The sequence below is a fragment of the Thamnophis sirtalis genome, unplaced genomic scaffold (assembly GCF_051295495.1).
Source record: "Thamnophis sirtalis isolate CommonGarterSnake01/CBP01778 unplaced genomic scaffold, rThaSir2_p1.2 scaffold_3, whole genome shotgun sequence".
Classification (NCBI taxonomy): domain Eukaryota; kingdom Metazoa; phylum Chordata; class Lepidosauria; order Squamata; family Natricidae; genus Thamnophis; species Thamnophis sirtalis.
The window spans coordinates 67,324,993-67,350,832 of record NW_028261383.1 but is presented as its reverse complement, the minus strand read 5'-3'; the positions used below and the strand labels follow the sequence as shown (position 1 = coordinate 67,350,832).

At 38.8% G+C, this 25,840-nt stretch overlaps 1 protein-coding gene across 2 annotated transcripts in view; it reads left to right on the top strand.

Moving 5' to 3' along the window:
• Positions 1–721: 721 nt before the first annotated feature.
• The window catches only part of CACNA2D3 (calcium voltage-gated channel auxiliary subunit alpha2delta 3), a 573,108-nt gene continuing 547,989 nt past the window's right edge, over positions 722–25,840 (top strand). Inside the window, exons 1-2 of one of the 2 annotated variants that reach the window (XM_087709045.1) lie at positions 722–1,449; positions 2,027–2,108. In XM_087709045.1, coding sequence (XP_087565171.1) covers positions 1,331–1,449; positions 2,027–2,108 — 201 coding nt within the window. In that variant the 5' untranslated portion in view covers positions 722–1,330. The remainder of the gene's footprint in view (positions 1,450–2,026; positions 2,109–25,840) is intronic. The other variant, XM_087709046.1, reaches the window with a different exon arrangement.

The following is a 25,840-nucleotide window of genomic DNA, read 5'->3' as shown; positions in this document are numbered from 1 at the left end:
CCCTCTCCCCAAGCCACAGTAGCAAAGCGTAGCTTGAGATCTTGCCCATCCTTTAATAAGGGGATTCCTCCACAAGGCCAAATTAATAATTTATTCCTCGGCTCCAGCAGCCACTTAAACTTGCATTGATTTCCTTGTGCGGCATTTCCTTTCTTCCAACCCCCACTTCCAACCTCTCCATTTCAGCCAGATCTCTCGGATCTGGCTCCATTGCAGCCAAGATTAAAAGCGAGAGGTCCATCCGGACTACTCAAGGACGAGGCGATGAGTTGACCAGACGGTCGAGTTCGGACAAGCGGCCCGCAGGTTACCCTAGAAAAACGCAGGAAGGCAGGGACCTTGTGTGCGCGCCTTCCTCGTCTCTTCCTCTTCCTCCTCCCCCTCCCGTGCTGCGACTTGGCCGCTCTCCGGGCGGGAGAGGTGAAGCGATCCCCTCAGCCCTCCCTCTCTCCACGGCTGCGTTAACAGCTGTCGGCCACGCAGCCGCGCGCTGCCTGAAACTAACCCGCAGCGGGGACAAGCCAGGGCTGTCTTTGCGGCGCTCGGGCTTTTGCAGCTTTGCCGCGCAGACCCGCGCGGACGCACCCGGCCACCTGTCTGGCCTCGGAACTTACTCGGTTCCCGCTTAGCTTCGGCGGGCTGATTCCCCCCTCCCTCGCTTCTCCCCCCCCCCCGTGAGGGCTGCATGACGGCGCACGCCGCCGCTCCCTGGACAGCTTAGCTTCGCTCCTCTCCGCTCTCGCCGCCGGCGAGAACAAGACTGCGCGGGAGCTTCGCGGCGCTGTGAATAAAAGGCGCGCTGGCTGGCTGGCCCGCTCACACGCACGGGCGCGCGATACAAAAAGCGGGGGACCCCCACGAGCGGCGTTGCCTTCCGACCAAAGTGAGCGGGGAAGAGAGGCAGGCGAGACTCTCCCGCCTCAGCGCTTGCCCCGTCGACGGCAGCAAGACCCCCCCCCCCATTTTCCCCACCGTCGAAGCCCCGCCTGCCTCACCACGCCGGGACGCTGCCAAGCAGCACGAGGTCCGAGAAGTAACTCCGGCGGCGCCTGGCGTTCGCCGACTGCAGAGTTCAAGGTTTTGACGGCCCGTGCGGCGACCAAAGGGGCGAGTCGCAGTGCTGCCGCCGGACCACCACCAAAGGCGCCGAAGTTTTCGGGTCCGCCGAGTCTCCTTTTCTTCGAAGGCGGGAAAAATAAAGATGGTGCCGTGACTGCTCCCCGGCCGGCCTTTGCTCCGCTATCGGCCCCTTCTCTTGCCGCAACCAACTCCCTTCGAGCGGCCGAGTCCACAGAAGCTTCCGAAGCTCGCGAGTGAGGGAAGAAGAGCCATGTCGGAGAGCGGGCGCCCGCTGTGGACTCTGCCTGCCTTCCTGGCTCTGGTCTGGACGGCGGCTAGCATCAGGCACGCCGGAGGGGCCGGTTCGGAGCAGCAGATCCCCTTGTCTGTGTGAGTGCCGCAGGCTGCATGGAAAAGTCCCCCGGCCGACGATTGGGACGGGTGGGGAGAGACTTCTCGTGGGTTGTTTTTGTTTTGGGACGGGGGCACCGCGCTGGCTTCCCACCAGCTTGCCTGACAAGGGACCCCGCTGGCAGAGCTTTTCGCCGTATGAACTTTCGGCTGCGGCGCGGACTAGCTCCAGACGCTCATCCACTGCGGTCCCGTTTCATATCAGATGATCGGGGATAAATGATCTTGCAAAAGCGGATCTAGAGTCCCCCGTCGCTGTATATTTATATCCTGTAATTTCTCCCTCTCGTGCGTTACGGATAAGTTTCTCTTGAAGTTTGGCCAAAAGAGGTCCGACTCACGCCTTGCCTGGCAGAATAGATGGACTTTGAGGGGGGGGGGGCGGTCTTCACTTCGGAATCACCACAATGTTGTTTTTAAAGGGGAACATCTGGGCACTGACAGCTAAGACTCCAGCGTGTATTTATCGGGGTCTGCCTGTATGAGATGTTGTTTACCGAAGTGCGTAATTTCATTTCCCTTTTCAATATATGTCTCTGCCTGTTTTCCTCCGTAGTGTAAAACTCTGGGCCTCTGCTTTCGGTGGGGAGATCAGATCCATTGCAGCGAAATATTCAGGTTCCCAACTTCTGCAGAAGGTAAGGATCCCTCTAGCTATAGCTCACCAAAAGATTAATTCAAATGAACGCTGAAAATGACGGAGGATTTGGGTACTAAACAAACCAGAGGAAGAGCAGCTTTCATCTGGAGATTTTCCTCTGTTCAGTGGACAACACTTTTAAACTGCCTGCTGTCTCTTTTCTGCTGGCAGAAACCAGAGTTTTCATCAGGAGAGGGGGGTTATTTTTAGATTACAGCCCGCCCAATGACTTTCACTATCTCAGGTGAAGCTATTTAGAATGTTGCCGGTATTGGTTTTGATTCCAGATTATGAAGTTAACCTCAGTTGTCTCTTGTTCTCATCACACACATGCAGAGGGGTTTTTTTTTTTTTGAGGAAGGAGAAAAACTGGAAATAATTATGCTGTTTTGTTTAGTTGTACTTTTCTGCAACATCAACAACAAAAAGATTGACTATTGCTTATAATCTCTGTAATTCCCCTCCCCCAAATTATTATTCTTGCAGACATCTCAGGTCAGTGTTGGGATGTATCACATCATTACAGATAAGGAAAATGAGTGTGGCTATCTCTGTGCTCAGCTGCATAGCTGGATAATAAGGTTGTAAAATAGTGCAAAACCTTCAGAAATTGGGCTAAGCCTCCAGAAGTCTGATGAGTAAGGAGGATAGAACATTATTAGACCTTTTATAAGAACCTGCATGTAAGATCACTTAAACAAACCTTACACCGAAACTTCGTTGTTCAATTAACATGTGTTTAAATATAACTGTTGGTGAATACAAAATAAACGGGAAATCCAGGGTGGTGATGGGAGACTGTAAAAAATGTTTCAGAATTACAGTTTCGTGTGATTTGAAAATATAAGTTTAGAGACAAAGTTCAGATTCAAGACTGAAATGATTTGATCAGACTTAAAATATTTTTAAGAAAGATATTTAGCTTTAAGCTAAAAATAGGCCGTGTGTTTTTGTTGGAAGGGTCTAATACAATTCCTATCAGTGAGCTGAAACACTTTCTTATTCATGAGGAATTATCTGGCAAGCTTTCCCCTATTGCACTGGTGAGGCAAACAACAAACTTTTATGGTTCAGTAAGTGTAGCTGATGCAGTAAACCTAATGATGATTGTGGAAACATAATAATCAAACACAAAAGCTCCTTTTTTTTGTTCTTTAGCACAAAGGTGATTTGATTAGGATAATTTGCAATACCAATTGCTGGGATTTATAAGTATCATTGAAATAATTTAAGGTACTCTTTTCAATCCCCACGGGATATTCTACATGTTTGGGCATCTGAAATGATATCTACTTCATAATCAAAATGTCTTCTTTGCATGCTGTGAAAGAAAATCTCTTCTGAATCAGGATAGACACGTATACTGTACAATGGCTAATTTCTATATCACAGCCAAGTCTGAGATTATTGAAAGATGCACCAAGTTTAAGAAAATATTGTCCCTGGGTATATCCTTAGTTAAAATTTTAATTTTGGAATTCTGCCTTAATTTCCGTCTTTTATAAGGAAAATCTCTGACTGTTTAACCATTGGATGCTCATTTTCTACACATTTCATAGCAAATCAAGAATGCAAAAAGTTACCGTTATAATAATTCTTTTCTCATTTACTTTAGAGCCTTCTGAAATGTGGAATATTTGTAGCAGTCAGATGCCTTTCTTTTGGTTGACGTATTGCAGTGTTGTAATTAGAAACTATTACTATGCTCATTTTACATTTTCTTTATCATTTAATTTCATTGGCTAGACAGTTTTTCAGCAGCTTGACAATACTGTATTTAATTCCCATCTGGAGATTTTTGTTTTTGATGTTGATACATTACAACTAAATGAAACAGGAAATACAAATGCTGAGGTTATTTGTATTCAAGGTTGTACAGCTGATGGTATATTTATGGTGTCCTTGGCTTTGGTTCTTTACTTTTAGATATTTAATTCAATTTTATTTTAATGTCAGTTTTTCTGTATTCAATCTATACATTTTTGTAACTGCAGAACTAAGGTAACTGATCTCTGTTACATATAGCTTTTATAATCATCACATTTAAAACATTGCTATATAAAATATGTGCATTGTGTTTTTGGATGTATCAGAATTTAAGCTTTCAAATCATAAACATTAACTGGAACAGCAGTGATCAAAACTATTATCGCAATGTCACAATCTCACAATCTGAAATGTGAAACTCCCCAGTACTATCTGTTGGCTAGGAATATATCTGGTTTTACACTGTTATACATTAACACAAGTGTTACTTTATCTCTCTCCCCTATAAAATAAGAATAATAAAAATACTGAAAATCCAGATATCACATTCAAGGGGTCTTAAAATAAAGTGAAGAATTAAAGTGAGACCCTGGACCATGGAAGTTGATTTTCAAGGTAACTAAATGGTTCAGAAGCATATCTTGTAATTTGTATTTGTGCTTTTTGTCATAAAAGGCAGAGAGTGTCCGTTGGAAATAAAAATTTAAATTTGGTCTGATCTCACTCTTAGGTACATTATTTTATACTTTGCTTTTAGTGGACAGCTTGCATTTCATTTGGAGCCACCGTGTAATATTATATTTTAGGAGCTAAAAATATTGGAAGATAATATGGATATCAATAGCGATGTGTGAGACACAGTACTACATTGCAGCACTGTAGCCATCCAATCTAGAAGCAATGCAGAGAATACTTGGGAGGACACCTTTTCTATTTCTCATTAATTGTTCTGGAGCACCAAGCAAAATATTTTTGGAAATTATTATTAATAATAACAATGATAATATCATCGTCATCATCATCATATATTTTAAGAAGGTATTGGTTGATACCTAGGATGCTGGAAGCAACCCGTATCAACCATCAGTACCAATCAGTGGTATTTGTGATGCATTTTTAAATGTTCAGTTGACTTGAGTTTCATGTTTAATGAATAAAAGAAATAATAATCTCTATTTTGAATCTACTTATTTGAAAATAAGATTTGCTTACTTTAGCATACTGAAGTTCAAAACCTGAATGATACAAAGAGAAGATTAAGCCCTCAAAGCACTCTTATCAGTGCTACACACCCCATTTACATTGTTTTCTATTAATGGACTACTTTATGATTAGGCTTGTCTCAGTCTGTATAGGCTGCATTCTCAGCTACCCTAAATGTTTTCTTATTCCAATCCTTCTGTTTCCTCTACACAAATGCAAAGGACTATTATTCTTAGACAGTAGTGTCTTTTCATTAAATCCCAAAGTATTCATAATAGTTCCTGAATTCAGTAGGAGAGTTCAAGACAGATTCCTTTCCAGCCAGTACATTTTCATGCTTTAAAAAAAATGTCTCCAAGTAAGTTTGGTGAAAATGCTAGTTTTTCAGTTTCAATTTCAATTGTCATCTAGATTTGGCACCATAAAATAAATCGTCTACCTGCTTAGTTGAGTGAGGCATCCTCTTGACTTATCAAACACTGCAGTTAGGTTCAAATTAAGTAGGGAGCTGTTTTATTTAAAATCAAGTTTAGATGAGCAGATTTTAAACATTCATGACTTTATGTATATTTTGAAAATGTATTTCTTTCAGACTAGCACACCTTAAAATGCTGTATTTCCCCAAGTATGAGGCATAATTCACCATGCATAATAACCTTTCAGTTATACAGGGGCATTTCTTATTCTTTTCAGTTATTTAAGTGAACTTCTCAGAGATTTAGGCTCTTCGTGGATATTGAAGATTTGAATGACAATAAGGTTGCATTACAATACTTCACTCTAACAGATAGTGCTTTCTGCATTAAAGGAAGGATTTAAAGATATGGGAGGTTGCTATTTTGCCTGCTGTCAGATGGGTCTGAATATTAACTATTATCTGTGATCCAGAGGTTTATGAGCATTTCAGTTACATTTTATCATGAATAGCTTTTCTGGCAAACAGTCTTCTGTTTGAGCAATAGCTATAAAATGCAAGATGAGATAAAATTGTTTACATTTTCTTAAGTTTGAAAATTATATATAAAGAATGGTAGTTCAGGTGTATTTCACATATTTCTTTAACTATGTCCTGTTTTCTCATATCTCCTTTGTACACTTTTTAACACATAAACATATTGATACTGTGATAGGATAGAATCCTCCACCTTTATTTTATTTCTTAGTTATGGAAAGGGCTTATTGCATTCATACCTCAGATGAAATCAATTATTTCTGAAAAGCTATTCAAGAATTCTGCTATCGTCCTACTGTGGGCCAATGCAGCACACATTAATCACCTACATCAGGCAGTTGTCTTTGCGCATGAAAAGGGGCTTTTTGGGGAGATGGGGGGGGGGTTCCTGCCTGCTATGGGGGGTGTTGCCTAAGCTTAGGTCTGCACTGCAGGTGTCTGCCTGGTGCAGGCACTGCTGTATGCTGCTGATAAGGGTGCTTTCAAGACAGTTAAATCCACTAGTCTAGGCTTTCTGGAGTTAACGGGACTGGCCCTGGGGAAGCATATGACAAAATACATCATGTTTTCAAGTTAGATATCTTAAAAAAAAACATTTTTAATGTCCTTAAAAAAGATCCAGAAGGGACTTTGGCAGATATAGGAAGTGATTTGATTGGCTTTCTCTTGTTATTTCGCATTATGGGAGAACTATTAGAAGAATCGTGCAAAGTTTCATTAAGTTTAAGTATTAAAAACAAAAACATTTTCCTTGTTGAATTCACCAACTGAGATAGCAAAGATAAAAGTTGGTAAAGTTCCATTTGCATACTGGTTGCATTCATACAATGTGCCTCACCATGTCCTGTAAAGATTTTGGCGATATATTTGAATAGCGTGCAACCCTAGCTAGTTTTAAACTTATCTGAATATATTTGCATCTTAGTATGTTATGTGAACTCCAGCCACTTGGTTACTAAATCATTCAGTTCATTGTGTTAACTTAGAAGATGTGTTAAATATATTGAATGATCATAAGTCATATTTGATAAGTTGATGGAGATGGGTTTCTTCTTCCCTTCTTCAAAGATACATCTTGGATATGTAAATGCATATAATTGCTGAGATTATATAGATATAATGTTATGTATATTAGATAAAGCAAGTGCCTACATGAGTATGGTCCAATGCTAAGCAGCTCTTATAGATTTGAGTGCAGGTAAAATATTGATTATAGGTTAAAATAGAAATAGTGTAGGAGAGCTGGCAGTAAAAACAAAGAAGCTTTGCCGTACAACTTATCTGCTTCTTCCCATTTCGTTGATAATAGATTATGAAAGTTGTGCAAAACTTCAGAAGAAGTCTGCTGAGAAAAGTAACAATGTGAATTAAGGAAGCAGCAAAATTTATGCATTAATGAATTAATATGCAATATTCACTGGCATGCATAGATTTATGACAAAGTCATTACAGAAAGCTTCCAAGTTTTATGGTAGAAGAGGAAGCATCAACTATAGAGAAATAAAATAAGGGTGTGAAATAATAGTCTTTTGTTGAGTGAAATTGCATACTAAATATGACATAATGCATTTCACAACTTAATTCTATTCTAAACTTGGTACCCCTAACATAAAACATATAATAGATATGGCTTTAAGCACAAGATTCTGGGTAGGATTCCATCTGTGTTCTTTAATCTAGCTCTTAGATAGAAGGTGAGGATGCAGTTGCTTATTCAAACTTCAGTGAGTTACTTTTAATTGAATGACCAACATTCTTGAGCCATGGTGGTGCAGTGGTTAAAATGGAGTATTGCAGGCTAATTCTGATGACTGCCAGCAGTTCAGTTCTAATCGGCTGAAGGTTGACTCATCCTTCCATCCATCCGAGATCCAGTAAAAGGAGGACCCAGATGGTTGGGGTCAATATGCTTATTCTGTAAACTGTAAAGCACTGTGAAACGGTATATAAGTCTAAGTGCTATTGCTATTCTTCAGTATTTGTTACTTTCTATTCTTCAATATTTTGTGTTCTTCTCTATAAATCAAGAAGAGTTGATAAATGAGAGTATGATTTCTGCTATCCGCCATTCCATCCATTCTGCTATGGAATTGAATGCCCAATAGTGACCTGGAAAGAGGGACTGGAATACATGTCTCAATGCAAGCTAAAAAAAAGTGACTATTTCCTTCAAATGCCTAAAGAGGCTTAGTAATAGATACATTTTTAACTATCCCTGTTTCAGGTCAATTAATATTCAGTTACTGCTGTATCTGGTTAATGCTGTACATCTTATCTTCAGTTTTAAAACACATAATGGGTAAGTTAAATTCTGAAAAGAAATCATTTTATATTGATCCAGAAAAATGTACTCCAATCATCTTGACATTAATTACTTGTCTTTCCCCTTTTCTTTGCTTACTTGGTTTAAAAGAGAAGAAAAAACTCTGCAGAACATCATCATTATTGTAAGAAGGGTCAGGAAATTATGAGAGTTCTTTCAAATTAAAGGAAGTCATGAATGACATTCCCATCTTGTGTAAATTTCATTTTGTAATGGTAATTGTTTCACAGATTTAGGCCTCCAGTGCAACAGCTTTCAAGACAAAATGAACAGTTATGAAAAAAACATTTTTATTTTAAAAATATTAATTGTAACTAATGCACATAAAATGAATATTATTATTAGTGTTCAAACTTCGGTCTATACACAGTTTCCATTCAGTTTCCATGCATATATGAAGCTGTTACAGGATAAAATATGCAGGGATATCAAATTGCTTTCTAATAGCAGATTTGAAAATGTTTACTTTTTCCTATATGTACAAGGACACTGACAATGTTACCCAGTTGGGCAATGAAATATCTGCAAGCAAACAAACAACTTCAGAGAGCACCAAGGACTCCGCAGTTCAATCCTGAGCTACAAGTATTGTATTGGAACAGTTTTAGAAGTTTGCCCCTTTAAATCTTTGCACATATTTAGGCAATTTGAGCTAGAATCTAGAGAACTATTTTAGGCTCACCCAAAGCTCAGAGGGTGAGTTTGACTTTGCTTCTCCTTGGAACAACAGGTCCCCTGTGTCATAGCATTAACTAGTTTTGAAACCTATCCCAGTTTCTTGAAATATTTGTTGTGTGAAATAAAAAGCCTATGCTACCTGAAACTTGTTTTTGAGCACTGTGATCTCAAATTCCAAATTGTAATATGTCCTCCATTTCTGCTCCTTTGCATTTATTATTGCAGGAAAAAAATATATGTTTGGGGTGCAAGGTTTGTAAAATTTTCATTGGTAGCTCTAGCAACTCTCCATCTGAAACTCTGCATATTAAATACTACAATGTAGCAATCACTGATTCACCATTTACTAATCAAAGCAAATCTACCATCCTTAAGGTCATAATACAGGTCTTCCAGGAGTGTTTCTGTCCACAATTCAAAATTTGTATGTTTCAGTCTATGTTGAGTGGAATCTTTTTGCTTTGTGTCTTGATGAATAAATTCCCAAAATCAAATAAGCTTTTTTAAAGAGTATGTTTGTTTATGTGTATGTATATGTAGAGAGAGAATAACTATTAATATTAGCACCTTGGTGTAGAACAGTGTTTCTCAACCTTGGCAACTTGAAGATGTCCGGACTTCAACTCCCAGAATTCCCCAGCCAGCATTCGCTGGCTGGGGAATTCTGGGAGTTGAAGTCTGGACATCTTCAAGTTGCCAAGGTTGAGAAACACTGGTGTAGAAGCTAAGGCGATGGCCTAGAAGTTCTAGTTCTACCTTAGGCATGAAAGCCAGCTGAGTGCCCTTGAACCAGTCACTCTCTGACAGCCTGACCTACCTCACAGGGTTGTTGTGAGGAAAACAGGAGGATGAAGGAGTAATAGGTATGTTGTCTGCCTTGAGTTATTTATAAAAGTTACACAGGTGGGATAAAAATCTAATGCATAGGTAAAATAAATATGAAGCATATTTTTTCAAGCTTGCTTATTCCTATTTTCTTATTTTTATGTAGTACACATCGTTAATGAGGGATGCGTAGGCCTTCTTTAACCAAATATATTTAAATCCCGCCTTTCTTTCATCATGAAAGAACAGGATATAAAGTGGATAGCTAACTGACCTCATGCCTTGGAATTTAAAGCATCTGAAGAATTTGGCTACCTTTCTAATCAAATCAAACCACAGTTTGTTTGCTGTTATTTTAATTTGTGTGACTGTAAGCCCAGCCATTGTGACTTGTAAATCATAGTTTATGGGTTGATGTGAGCCCAGGAAGTTGCGAATTATTCAATAATTTATGGTTAAACAAAATATAGCTTTGCATGATGTGTGTACATATCTTTAATTTCCACAGTGCTATGGTTATAGATATTCATGTCCAAGATTAAGTTAGGTAGTATTATAAATCAATAGATTTGAGCTCATGATCAATTTAAACTGCAATGATAACAGTGAGTGGCCTAGACATAGAGCTAAATAAAATCTATGTAAAATGAAAGAGATAACTCCACCATACAATGCAGGAATAGCATATAAAAAAAGTTAAATAGTAACTTTTCTTAAAAGTATACTTTACATAAATAGTATATAAGATAAAAGTAATGTATCTGCTATAAACAAAAGATGACACATTCATGATGATACTATACCTTGCTCTGCCTGTATGGTCAAAACTAATCAGTAAGGTTCCAGGATAAGTAGGAATTTCAATGTGTCTTCCAAATCCAATACAGGTAGTCCTCGCTTACCGATTGGATTATTTATTAATCATTTCATTTTATGATTAAAAATAACTTTGCAACGAATCTTTGCATTTATGACTGTTGCAGTTTCCCAAAGTCATGTGATCACCATTCAAGCACCTCGAAACTAACTTGTGAGAAGCAGAGATAATGGACAACACAGAAGTAAAACTGCAAGTTGTGGTCACATGGTGTCTTGCTTAATGATCCAATGGGAAGTGACATAAGTTTGTGATCATGTGACTCGTGATCATGTGGCACTAAGTTACAGAGTTGCTGATCCCAGTTGTGGGCACTAAGAAAGAAATGCCTGCATGTGTAAAATAAGCAGTATCCCTGGTTGGGGGGAGTGTAAGGTCCATGCATGGCCCTAGAACAATGAAAAGAGCATCCCACTCTCCCAGCAGAAGCACTACCCTTTTGGTCCATGTGTCATTTTGATGAAAGCAAGACATTTAAGCAGATGCCCATGGTTAGCTTTATGCACCCTTACTGTCTTCCTACAAAGCTTTTGAAAAAAAATATTGGAAGAATCTGACAATTACCATGCAGTCTGTATCAGCAATCTTTTACTGTCTGTGCTACACAATTACATACATTTTTTCATCAACTAGAAACTTTTTTTAGCAGGTGAATGAATGAAAAAACGAATAGATCTCACCTATTCCATTTATCTGTGAAGATCTTTTTTCATAGAGTTCTGATTGTTTCTTAATAAGTCTGATAATCAACCATTCTGTTTGTCTCAGTGGAAAACAATATATTTAGATTTTGTTTTTTTTAAACTGGAAGAAAAAGGTAATTTCAATCCATTTAGTACTTGCTTACCTAATCACAGTCTCAATTACTATTTCACAGCATTTTGCATGTATGGGATGATACCTATATTTTCATAATTAACATGTGAAGTGCTCTGCAGTGGAAATATGCTTTCAGATTTGTTTATAGCACATTTGCAGTACCTTATGCTTTCAATAATGCCTATTAACATGTAGCTTTTAAATGGAAGAAAAAGGCGGAAAATGAAAAACATTGATGGCTGGTGCTTGTTTATCTTATTTTCTTTTAGGATTCATCCACAACTGATTTGGTCAATTTGCATTATTTATGAAAGAGGACAAATTTTCAAGTCCCAAAGGTGCTTTTTCAAAAGACAACTAGACTTTGATTTTTTCCTTAGATGTTCCGCTTCCCATCCAAGAAGCTTCTTCAATTCTGACTGAATGGTGGAGGATGGAAGGATTTATATTCCTTGCAGTGGTCATTAGGACTCATTCTGAGAGTTGTTGAGGCCAAGTGGAGGTTTATCTAGGCCTCAGGGTCCCCTGAATAGTACATATTGGAGCTACTGAAAGGGCTGTGTTGTAAATAGGAAATAGGTATCCCTCCTACTCTGTTAAGAGAAGGCTGTTCAATCTTATGTAGGTGTCCTCTTTGACCCCTCTTTCAAAGCAGTAGTCCTTTCGGTCTAGAATGTGGAATCTGCTGTCTCCAAAAGAGACCTTGCTAGCTTCAAAAAAGTGACCTTTGTCTTTTAAATACAGATGGATTGCTGAATCTTGTCCTGATGAGTTTGTTTTTCCATGTTGTGCCATATGTTTGTGAAGTGGTTATTTTCTTTCTCCAATGTATAGATCTGTACATGCCTCACTGCGTTGTCCTGCATATATCATAGTACAATGCTCTGTTTGTGTCTGGCTGTTTTATCTTCCTGTAACCAATACCAACACAATATACATTCACACTCAAACCCAAAAATACTGTACACTAAGACAGAAGCTTGTCCACCCCAAGGATAAAACACCCATGATAGGCTAGAACTTTGTTTTTCTCACTTCTGCAGCTTTCGCTTTGTTTTTTAGGCACCTTAAAAAGAAGAAAAAGTTGCTGTAATTTGGTTTGGACATATATTCCCCCCCCTTATTCCAACTATTGTTTTATATATGTATATATATGGTAATCTAAAAATCTATAATTTACAAATAATATTTTTAAAATAAAAATTAAAACATATGTTTTCATTTTTATTTTAAAATATTATTTTAAAATTATAGATTTTAGATTACCATAATTTTCTGATTTCCAAAGTTGTCTTGATAATATTGGAGGAAGAGAGATAGGAGAAGATTGTATCTTATACTAAGATGTTTTGCATGTTCATCCCTTCCTCATACATGTATCTACCTCTTTTTCATACAAGTGCAAAATTTTTGGGATCAATATGGGCATTATTATACATTCAGCATCTTTAAAATAAAGACGCACACAAACAAAGCTTGCAATCTTAAGAGGAAACATGTATGTATGTGAAAGGGATTCTTTGAAGATTTTTCATTACTGGATATGTAGTAGGATTGAAATGAACAGAAGGGGTTGGCTGCAGGCATATGTCTAACCTTCAAACAACATTGTTATGACATGTGATGAAATTATTGTGAGTGATTATGGTCAATCACACACACAGCTGAAAGGGACTTCATAGGTAATTTATACAAGTGTTTTGCCAATGCAGGAAATAATAATTAATAAAAGAAGAAAAATGGCATTGGAAGAATATCTGAAGGACAGTGGAGAAGATGCATCTGAGCTAGCATATCATGAAGACTTAGTAAATACCACAAAGACAAATCTGATCAATAGAAAAGTCCAAATGAAGAATAGAAAATAGACTTGGTAAGGCAAAATATTACATGGCCAGTACATAAGTAAATTAGCAGGCAAAGTAAATAACAAAATCTGGCAATGGCAAAGAGCAGGAAAGTTGAAGAATGTGACAGAGGGCTGATTCTGTACAAGACCAAACTTTAAGAACAAATGCATTTAAAGCCAAAACTGAGAAGACAGCAAGAGACAGCAAATGCCACCTCTGCAAAGAAGCTGAAGAAACTGGATCTCCTAATTAGTTGCTGCAAGAAGATCACACAGACTAACTACAAACAATGGCATGACAAAGTAGTAGCAAGAATATCTGCAAAAAATACCATTTGACTACAAACAAGAACTGGTGGGAGCACAAAGTAGACAAAATAGTAGACAAAAGAAACAAGTGCTTTGGGACTTTAGATAAGACCTAACAACAGTAGATAAGGAAGTCAAAGTCTGAATAGTAAAGTATCTGGAGACAGCAGCATAGAAAGTACTGGAGAAAATCACAAAATACAAAGACCTGCAAGTAGAAATAGAATGACTGTGGCAAGTGAAAGCAAAGATAGTACCCATAGTAATAAGTGCCTTGTGTAGAATCCCAAAACACCTGGAACACCATTTAAGTACCATCCACATTGACAAGATCAGTCAAGTGGAAAAAGACAGCTTACTTAGACCGGCTTACACCCTGCAACAATACCTTTAATGTTATTAGAAAAACAACATCTGCCTAATCTAGATCCTGGTTCCACCACAAAACCGCAGAGGACAAAATCGCACTTGACGAAAGCGCGCATTTGACGTCATCACAGCGCGACGAAAACATCGTGCTGTGATCGAAAAATGTAAAAATAAAGCGAAAACCTTACCCTACCCCCCCAAACCTAACACTAAACCTAACCCTAAAACTAACCCTTAACCTAACCCTAAATCTAACCCTAAACGTAACCCTTAACCTAACGCTAAACCTAACGCTAACCCTTAACCTAACGCTAAATGTAACCCTAATGCTCTAAACCTAACCCTAACCCTTAACCTAACCCTAACCCTAAACCTAACCCTTACCTTTATGTGAATCGGCTTGCTTTAATTTTATTTCAATTTTTAATTTTTTTCGTCGCGCTGTGATGACATCAAATGCGCGCTTTCGTCGAGCGCGATTTTGTCCTCCGCAGTTTTGACGGGTCACGTAGATCCTTGGGAAGGACTTGATAGGTGGACAGAACAGGCAAATCCAATCTAAACATTTGGCTGACTATAATAATACATTACATTTAGCTGTTGCGCAGCTCTCAATTACTCAGTCAACCACTGCAATATCCCTAATAGGTGTACATTCAGCCTGTGTTCACAAATACCTGATGGAAGGAATGTCAATTGTTTTAGTAGACTGAGTTGAATCGTTCTTAGTACTAACTTTGTGAAAATGAATCCTCTAAAATTTCTTCTCAATGTCAGCCTCTTAACCATCTTCAGGACCAATATTTGTCACTTTCTTCTCTTTATTAATATTCTTCTTGAAACTTGGTATCCAAAGCTGGACGTAGTATTTCAGTAAAAAAAAAAATGACAAAGATCATTATTATTATTTTATTTTATTCATATTCTTGTCTTAAAATGTCTGGAAATGACCTCTTATTAGTCAAGGTGCCACCCATTCTTCATGTGTGCATTTTTCAAAATGTAGAACTTTTGATTTATTTATGGAAAATTAATCATTTTAACTTGTTAGGTTCACCTTGAGAGTTGTTAATTTTTTGTAAGTTATCCACCTTTCCAGTTTGGTGTCCTCTACAAATTTAATGATCATCTGCTGTTTTGTTATATCTGGGCCATTAATATGTTGAACAACTCAAATGGAGGTTATGCCAAATATGTCTATTTTCTATAGGCAGTTAATGCTCTGTATGCATGTGTCTTCAAGTCATTGTTGACTCTTGGTGACTGCACTTTCCTTGGGAAGAGTTTCAGAAGTATTTTGCTATTGTCTTTTTCCTAGCGCATAGAGAGAATGACTCATCCAAGGACAGTTGGTTTTGTGCCTAAAGCAGAGCTAGAACTCACAGTGTCTTGATTTCCAGCATGGTGTTTTAACCACTACACCAAACTGGATCTAATACTCTGGATGCAGTTAATCAAGTATGTCTGGGTATGTCTAGTCTGATGAAAAGAAGGACTAGGGGGTGACATGATAGCAGTCTTCCAATCTCTCAGGGACTGCCATAAAGAAGAGGGAGTCAAGCAGGGGTGGTTCCTGCTAGTTCTAACCTCTTCTATAGAAGAGGTTCCACAAATCTACAGTGCCATTTAGAACTGGTTCCAGTTCCCTCCCCCTGCCCACCCGCACATCACAAGATGAAAAGTGAGAGGAGGAATTCTGGGAGTTGAAGTCCACAAGTTTTAAAGCTGTAAAGTTTGAACACCCCTGGGGTTTTTTTCTAAAGGGTTAGGGGTGGAAGGGTCTTGTACTTGACAGCTTGAAGACTTGCGTGCTTCAAATGCCAGAGTTTCTGAGCCAACATTTTGGTTGCTAAGCAAGAGCTTTGTTAAGTGAGTTTCACCACATTTTACAAGTTGGCCACGCCCACCCAGTCACATGTCTGGCAAGCTACTCCCACCTGGTCACATGTCTGGCAAGACACTCCCACAAAGCAGGCCACACTTACAGAAGAGGTTCTAAAAAATTTTGAAACCCACCACTGGAGTCAAATTATTCTCCAAAGCACCTGAGGGTAGAACAAGAAGCAATGAGTGGAAACTAATCAAGGAGAGAAGCAACTTAGAACTAAGGAGAAATTTCCTGACAGTTAGAAAAATTAATCAGTGGAACAACTTGTCTTCAGAAGTTGTGAATGCACCAACACTGGAAGTTTTTAAGAAGAAATTAGCTAACTATTTGTCTGAAGTGATGTAGGGTTTCCTGCATAAGCAGGGGGTTGGACTAGAACAGTGGTTCCCAAACTTTTTCAGTCCACCGCCCCCTTGGTGCTACAAACTGATCCTCAGTGGTCCCCACTCAGTGGTGAAATTCAATTTTTTTTACTACTGTTTCTGTGGGCGTGGCTCGGTGGGCATGGCTGGGGGGTCATGTGACTTGGCGGTTTGCACGACAGAAGGAAGATAGTAACAGTAAAATTCAAAACTGTAACAATTAATTGCACATTTATTCAAAATCTAATTTAAAAACCTTTTTAGTTAATGTTAATTCAAGAAAATTGTTGAACATGATCCAGTGATACCAGGTTTTCAAAGTCTTATAGTTATTTATCAAGAACCTTTGTGACTAGTAACTTAGTAAACTCAGTAAAATTTAGTAACTACTTCACTGTTCAGTAAATTCTTAATGTGATGGATGGGCTTGATGAAGTGATATCAGTTTCCCAATGTCTGGTTTTAAGTCACTTATCAGGAGTCTTAAATCACCATGTTCAGTAATCTGGAGTCGATTTCTTTGCTTGGAGAGAAGTTGGATGACCACACTGAAGCCACATTCCACCAAATATGATGTTGGAAATACAACAAGGAACTTCTTAACCACTGTCTATAGTGCAGGATAGCGATCAGAAATTTCTTTCTGTAACCAAAACTCTTGGTATGATTTCTTAAACTTTGGCTTCAGCTCAATGTCATTTTGCAGCTTTATGAGTTGTTCTTCCACTACCCCATCTTCCTCAGTATCTGAAAATGGATTTATCACCCAATCTGGAATTTCCATCAAAAGAAGATCCTGATATCGCTCAGACATATCTTTATGCAGCATGTCCAAATGGTCACAAAAAACTTGAAGATCATCATCTTATATCCCACCTTTCTCTTCTAGCTCAGACAAGCTCGGAAATTGGTATAGCTCGTGACGGCCTATATTGCGCTTGAATAGAGTTAACTTTGAAATAAACATAGAGAGATGACAGATTTGGCCTTAATAAGATTGACCTAATTTCCTTGCAACTGCGAATTCACTTAATTGAACTTTGCAAATAGTTCTGATAAATAAGCAATGTCATGCCTGATCTCTTTTGAGTTCACCATTGAGCAAGGCATTCTTGTCTTCAAAAAACTCCACAACAGTGTCAAAAAGATTGTAAAAGCATCTCACACAGTTGCCTTTTAATAGCCAATGAACTTCTGTATGAAGCAGCAAACGATCAAAATCTTCATCATTGAAAAGGAATTGAAAAAGTGATTTATGACCATTTTTGACAGTTATGACCATTGTAGCATCCCCATGGTCGTAAGATCAAAATTTGGATGCTTGGCAATTGACTCATACTGTATTTACGATGGTTGCAGTGTCCCGAGGTCATTTGATCATCTTTTGCAACCTTCTGACAAGGCAAAGTCAATGGAGAAGCCAGATTCACTTAACAACGTTAGTAACAAGTGCAGTGATTCATTTAACAAGTGGCAAGAAAGATAATAAAATAGGGCAAAATTCACTTAACAACAGAAATTTTGGGCTCAATTATACTCATAATCTGAGGACTATCTGTAGTCTGGAGCAGGAGGAAGAAGGCTTTTCAGAGGGGAAAGAGATAGCAGAGTTTGGAATGTAGGCAGGAAGAAAGCAAGTTTGTATCTTCCCTAGCAATTTGTGAAATAGAGGTGGTCCTTATCTTACAACTATTAGTTTAGTGACAGTATGAAGTTACAATGGCATTGAAAGAATTGAGTTATGACTGTTTTTCACATAACCATTGCAGCATTCCCATGCCCATGTGATGAAAATTCAGACCCTTGGCAACTTACTCATATTTATGATGGTTGCAGTGTCCCTGGGTCATGTTGGTCACTTTTGTGACCTTCTGACAATCAAAGTCAATAGGAAAGGAGGAAAAATGCCACTTTATAGGTAGTACAACTAATGATTAAAGATATTTCACTCATTACTGGGAATGAGATCAGGGCAATGACAATTCATTTTGGGGGAAAACACAAGGATGTAGTCAGGACATGATGTTAAACTGCACTGTAAGCTATTTTTATTAGGTGTGTCAATGCTTGAGAACCACTTGTCTCAATTCCACAAACTATTCTGAACAAAATGTGCCTCCCCTTTTCAGCAGATCAGCCAGCCAGCTAATGCTATAAAATTATTACTAATCTAAAACACATTTTATGGGGTATTTCCAGCAGTGGGCAAAATTAAGATTGTTTATTAATCCAGATGATTTTAAAAAGAATCCTATTAACAATACTAATAATATAGAAAAAAATGTGCATCTATGAAGTAGTTGCAAAAATCACGCCCTGCTTCAGCATGAAAGGATTACCATCCACAACCTCTTTTGTACACTGTTCAATCCTTATTTACATAAGAAAGTAGTTCAAGGGGAGTAGACGCTCTTCCTTAGAACCACATCCCAAAATTTCAGCTTCCCCTGCAATTTTTTATGGAGGCAGCAGCTCAGTTTCTACACAGCATGACAGACCCTCTGAGGGTCTCCATACCCTCAAATCGGGTGGGACAGGACCTTTGGCTCTTGTGAAGCTGTTCACCCACACGCCCATTCGTTAAATAACAGCGGGCCATGGAGAAGGAAGGTGGCAAAGCCGTCAAGAAGCAGGGAAGACAACTCCATTGCTATGTTTAGGGGTACATGGCTGCCCCTCCCCCCACAACTGGAGGAGCAGTTTTAACTGCCAGTCTCGTGCGATGAAGAAGAACCCAGCCCTTCCACCCATTGAAGGCCCGCGTGAGACCCAAGCCTTCCCAAAGGCACGGCGTCGCTGGTTCCTGGTGAGGTGAGACTGAGCTGCCACCTCCACACAAGCCGCATGGGGAAGGACTCTTGCTTTCTGTCCCATTGCATTCTCTTCTGCGCCTGCGCTAGGCGAGTTGGGAATATAGTACAGCAGAACACCTCCAGCACTCTTCTGTAGAGCCCTCCCTAAGTCATCACACTGCCCCCCCCCCAGTGGCGGTACCGCCCACTTTGGGAACCACTGGACTAGAAGATCTCCAAGGTCTTCTAGTCCAACTCTTTTATTCTAAAGTTCAAAGCTTAACAGCACCATCATATTAAGTTCATATTCTTTCATGTTGTCAACAAGATTTTGCTGGGTGATCTTCCTAGCATTGTTTTCATTAGTTAAGCTAATAAATCTGTTTAGATTATTAAAAATGTTGATAGAGAGATTCTCTTCTGCCATTTCTACCTGCTTTATTTATTCACCACCGGTTGGGCTTCGCAATTGCTGCATACCTAGGTTCAATAAAGCATTTCATCTGTTCAGCCATAGGTAACATTTGCAGCCAGAGGAGAAAAAGGGGATAGGATTAAGGCATAGTTTCTGGGGACCAGAAAAAATTAAAAAGCTGCTTGTCAGCAGCCCAAGTTAGGGAAGGAGGGAGAGAAACAGAGAAGTGAAGAGTGAGGATGAATGGCTGAGTTGCCATAGTTACTTAATTATTGTTGGGTAGCATCTTTTGGACGTTCTCCATGATAGAATTCTCCTTCAGCCAAGAGGTCTTCTATTATCTGCCTACTTATGCAAAGATAACTTTCTATCAGATGGAAACAATAAAATAGTAAAACAAACAAAAAAAGAATGTATCAATAGAGTAAAAATTTGCCTCAACCCTGTTAGCCTTTCATAAGGCTCTAAAAACCTGCTATGTTCCAGTGCCTGGGGTGCTGAATATGTTAAGGGCCCCATTTCCTACCTGGTTCACTGGCCAAGTATCTTATTCCCAGTATATTTAATCTAAATGTTTCCATTGTTTTAAATTTTTTTAGTATTTTTAATTGTATTTTTTTTAAATAAGCAGCTGGAGTCATTGACTGAGATGGGTGGCTATAGAGAATGAATAAATGAAGTAAGTAAGTAAGTAAGTAAGTAAGTAAGTAAGTAAGTAAGTAAGTAAATAGCTGCCACTGTTACCCAGTTGCTTGGGTGAATAGTAGATCTTGCTGCTGAAATTAAGCCAATGTTGATGTCAGCTTGCCTTCCAGAGAGGATACTTCAGGAAGAACATGCTACAGCAGTTTATGTTACTTAATTATTCTGAGAAAACTGAATTCTGATAGTGGTATAATTTTACAAACTAGTACTATGCCATAGCTTTTTAAATTTTGATCTACTGCTTTTTAAGTAGTGCATTCAGAGTAGCTGAATGAATACATTTACTGCTAAAATGATTTCATCATTGAATATTTATTGGGAATTCTGGAAACCATAGTCGTAACAGATCTGGAAAGCATCCAACTGTTTGAAGTTGTCATAGAAGAGGAAACATAAGAATCTTGCTGGGTCAAGCTGAGAATTCAACATTCTGCATCACATAGTGGCAAATGGTTGGATCTGGGAAGCTTTGAAGCCTGGACAAGAGAGTTAATAGATAGTCTCTTTTGCAGTCTCTTCCCATCAACCTGTACAGAAGAAATGCTGACGATTCTTCAGGAGACAGAAAACTTCCCTCAATATTATTAGCTGTAAAGAAGCTTATCTTTCATGCTATGTCCAGTCCTCTTTTAAAGCATCAAAAATGGATTACTGCACTTGTGGACAAAATTTAATTATGTACCATAAGCGGTATTTGATTCTCTTAGTCCTAAATCTCAGTATATTTAGTTTAAATTGGCAGTCTCAAGATTGTGAACATAGGGGGTGATAACCTTTCCCCACATTGCCTATATAATCCTCTGCTATGTCTCTCTTTACCCTCCTTATTTCCAAACTAAAGTGACCCCGTTGTAGGTCTTCCTCTTAAAAGGGGAGCTGTTCAACTTTACCAATCATTTTGGTTGCCCATTTTTGCAGTTTCAGGCCTGTATAATATTTATTTTCAGTGCAATTGCCAAAACTGTACATAATGTTCCAGTTGTGGTATCCTAGTAGATTGTGTAAGGCAACTTTTGTATCAATAGTTCTTTTTTGTGTTATCTTCCTAATGATTTCATATGTGGAATATGCCATTTGATTTGAAAGTCAAAGTTTTGCATAAAGTTATTTGAATGGTTAAACCTTTAACAAGGAGTCACAGATAACGAAGAGGACTGTTAAGATAGGACAGGTTTTTCCTATGTAAGATGAACATAATTATAATTTGTAGTCAGGATCTTGCCTTTGGGAAGTGAAGATGACTACGTAGCAAGTAAACACCAATGGAATGGGGGGTTCTTACTTGGAACCGGGATGAAATTCAGCAGGTTCTGAAGAACTGGTAGCAGAAATTTTGAGAAGTTTGGAGAACCAGCAAATACCACCTCTGGCTGGCCCCAGAGTGGGCTGGGAATGGAGATTTTGCATTATCTTTCCCCCAGGAGTGGGGAGGGAATGGGGATTTTGTAGTATCCTTCCCCTTGAGTGGGGTGGGAATGGGGATTCTGCAGTATCCTTCCCCTGGAGTGGGGTGGGAATGGGGATTTTGCAGTATCCTTCCCCTGGAGTGGGGTGGGAATGGAGATTTTGCAGTATCCTTCCCCTTGAGTGGGGTGGGAATGGAGATTTTGCAGTATCCTTCCCCTGGAGTGGGGTGGGAATGGGGATTTTGCAGTATCCTTCCCCTGGAGTGGGGTGGGAATGGAGATTTTGCAGTATCCTTCCCCTTGAGTGGGGTGGGAATGGAGATTTTGCAGTATCCTTCCCCTGGAGTGGGGTGGGAATGGGGATTTTGCAGTATCCTTCCCCTGGAGTGGGGTGGGCATGGAGATTTTGCAGTATCCTTCACCTTGAGTGGGGTGGGAATGGAGATTTTGCAGTATCCTTCCCCTGGATTGGGTGGGAATGGAGATTTTGCAGTATCCTTCCCCTGCCATGCCCACCAAGCCACGGTCACAGAACCGGCAGTAAAAAAATGAATTTCACCACTGCATAGAACACCTTTTTGGTAACAGGAATCACAAATCCTTTTGATTCTCACAACCTCTTGATGGAACTATAAAAATAAAACTTCACAGACTTACTTAAAAGTAATGGGTAGAAATAATGGCTGGTGCATTTTCTCTCTTTTTAAATAATGTCTATATATTTTATTATTAATGGTGCCACAAACTCCCTGATGTGGATATAGCTATGCCAATTAGAATCAGTGATTGAAAAGCACAATCACTAACTCTGGTAGATGTATCTTGTTTTGCCTGAATCTTTTTCCAAACCCTGGAAGCATTTTTAACAATTTGTTTTGGTTAGATATATGATAATGCATGCACATACACTATAGCAAAAGAAATGAAAATATTCTGGTTTCTATCTGGAATAAATTGGCTTAATTGGATTAAACTGAAATTTTGTTACTAATAGATTTCCATAAAACATACATTTTTATTTTCAGGAAATTCTATACAAAATTATCTGAGGAACACCACTCAATTTCATAGAAAAATTTGCTTTCAGATAAATTTGATATCTATTCTAGCCCTACGTCTTAACAATTTTTCCATTTCCTTAACTGATTGTAAATTTCAACATAAAGATGAACTAATAGCTTGAAATTATTTCTTTATACCGGTATATAGGGTGTTGATAATTTCTCTTTAAACAAATAGATTAGCTAGAGGTAGCCAGTCAGTTAACTTTTGCAAAATAACAACAATAGCTTCCATCCTGCGATGATATCTGTAACACCATCAAACATCCAGATCTGTCTATCCCAGATCCTTGGTAAGGTCTCGATAGGTAGACAAAAATGCCAAACTAGTCTGAACATCTGGCTGGATGATCCTCCTCCATCATCATCATCATCATCATCATCATCATCATCATCATCATCATCATCATCATCATCATCATCATCATAGTTTGTGCCTAATCACTTCTAGACTAATTGCAGCATGCTAATATGCTACAATTTATTTTTGCCTGGAAATTTTGAGTTTGAAAGTGAACTTTTTATTTAAATAAAAGAGAAAGCAATTTCAGCATGCTGGCAAATGTGAAAAAGCATGCACATAGAAACTTATATAACTGCTTTTTTGCAATTTTGTTCCTCATCTATTTTGATTTGTCAACATACGCTAAATAAATAAATACATTGTTGGTTTTTACTTTTTTTCTGGCCAAACTTTGGTACAAAATTCTAAAATTACCTTGTGTTCTTGAGTTTTGCTATAAAGGAAGTGAATCAGTGGCATTTATTCATGTTTTCATTTTTATCTAACATTTTTGAACATTTCTTTTGCTGATATGTTGGTATTGTTGCCAGTTTTAAATATCAGTCTATTTAAATTAATTACAGCCAGTAACTTATGGTAATACTCTACATACAGTAGATTTATTGTTGTATTTGTACCAGCAAATTAATCATTAGGATTAGCTGATACATAAACCACATGAGCAAATAAACATAAGTGAATTATTTCTTACAGTGCTCTATATTTCCCATGAGATGCACCACATTTGTTCAACCTTCAATTGCATATCCCAATTTTGTTTTAACTAAAACATTAATTTGTTAATTCTGGAATCAGGTACAGGTCTTGCAATCAAAGTACTGTAATCCAGTGTCTTGAAATCAGAGATGTAAATCATTTTGAAGGATGCAAAGAACGTGCCACTTAGGCCACAGTAGTGCTCATTAGAATGAAATCATTGTAAACATTAATAGATTGATAAATAAACTGTGCCTTTGCATTTTGAATGATGTCCAGTGGTTCTTCTATTTCATTAGGACAGATTGTAAAGACACATATTTTTAATAAATTTCAGCACATAAGCCAAGGAATATCCATGAAAGCATGTGAGAGTGGCTTAATTTGAATACAGAAAGAATGCATAATTAATATGATACTGTGTTTTTCAGGAAACTTTCATTCATGTGGAAGTCACTTAATCTTTCATATATGAAACAGTTTTGGACAAAGATAGATTGGTTTGGTGCAGGATGGAGGGAAAGAGGAATAGGAAGAGTGCATGATAGAAGGGCAGAAGACCTAAAGAGAGGGATCTGAGCTGTGGTGGTTAGAGTACAGTACTGCAGGCTACTTCTGCCTGCTGGCTGCCAGCAATTTGGCAGTTTAAGTCTCACCAGGCTCAAAGTTGACTCAGCCTTCCATCCTACTGAAGTGGGCAAAATGAGAACTCAGATTGTTGGGGGCAATATGCTGATCCTGTAAACTGCTTAGAGAGGGCTTTAAAGCGGTATATAGTTTAAGTGCTATTGCTGTCTTATTTGGCTACAGTTAAGACATTTCCTCTTCTGCTACCAACCAAGTTTCTCAGTCAAGAAGAGAGACCTGTTGAAAGATTTGAAAGGGAAAAAGGTTGTTAGCATCAATCAACAAAGCCAATGCAAATGAAAGGAGAGCAGGGAAAGACAAGGATAGGAGTCAGATGACTGTACAATACAATAGCAGAGTTGGAAGGGACCTTAGAGGTCTTCTAGGCCTAGGCAGGAAACCCTATACCATTTCAGACAAATAGCTGTCCAACATCTTCTTAAAGACTTCCAGTGTTGGGGCATTCACAAAATCTGGAGACAAGCTGTTCCACTGATTAATTGTTCTAACTGTCAGGAAATTTCTCCTCAGTTCTAAGTTGCTTCTCTCCTTGATTAGTTTCCACCCATTGCTTCTTGTTCTACCCTCAGGTGCCTTGGAAAATAGTTTGACTCCCTCTTCTTTGTGGCAGTCCCTGAGATATTGGAACACTGCTATTACGTCTCCCCTAGTCCTTCTTTCTCTTAAACTAAACATACTCAGTTCCTGCAACCGTTCTTCATTTGTTTTAGTCTCCAGTCCCCTAATCATCTTTGTTGCTCTTCTCTGCACTCTTTCTAGAGTCCACATCTTTTCCACATCGTGGCGACCAAAACTGAATGCAGTATTCCAAGTGTGGCCTTATCAAGGCATTATAAAGTGGTATTAACACTTCACGTGATCTTGATTCTATCCCTCTGTTTATGCAGCCTAGAACTGTGTTGGCTTTTTTGGCAGCTGCTGCACACTTATGGCTCATATTTAAATGGTTGTCCACTAGGACTCCAAGATCCCTTTCACAGTTACTACTGTTGAGCAAGGTACCACCTATACTGTACCTGTGCATTTTGTTTTTGTTTCGTAAATGTAGAACCTTACTCTTTTCACCATTGAATTTCATTTTATTAGATAGTGCCCGATGTTCAAGTTTGTCAAGATCCTTGTGTATCTTAAGCCTGTCTTCTGGAGTGTTGGCCATTCCTGCCAGCTTGGTGTCATCTGCAAATTTGATGAGTTCCCCATTTATTCCCTCATCCAAATCATTGATGAAGATGTTGAAGAGTACTGGGCCCAAAACAGAGCCTTGGGGTATTCCACTGCATACTTCCCTCTATGAAGATGCAGTTCCATTGAGGACTACATGTTGAGTGCGGTTGGTCAGCCAGTTACAAATCCATCTGGTGGTGATGCAGTTCCGTTGAGGACTACATGTTGAGTGCGGTTGGTCAGTCAGTTACAAATCCATCTGGTGGTTATGCTGTCTAACCCACATTCTTCTACTTTATCTAGTAGTAGGTTATGGTC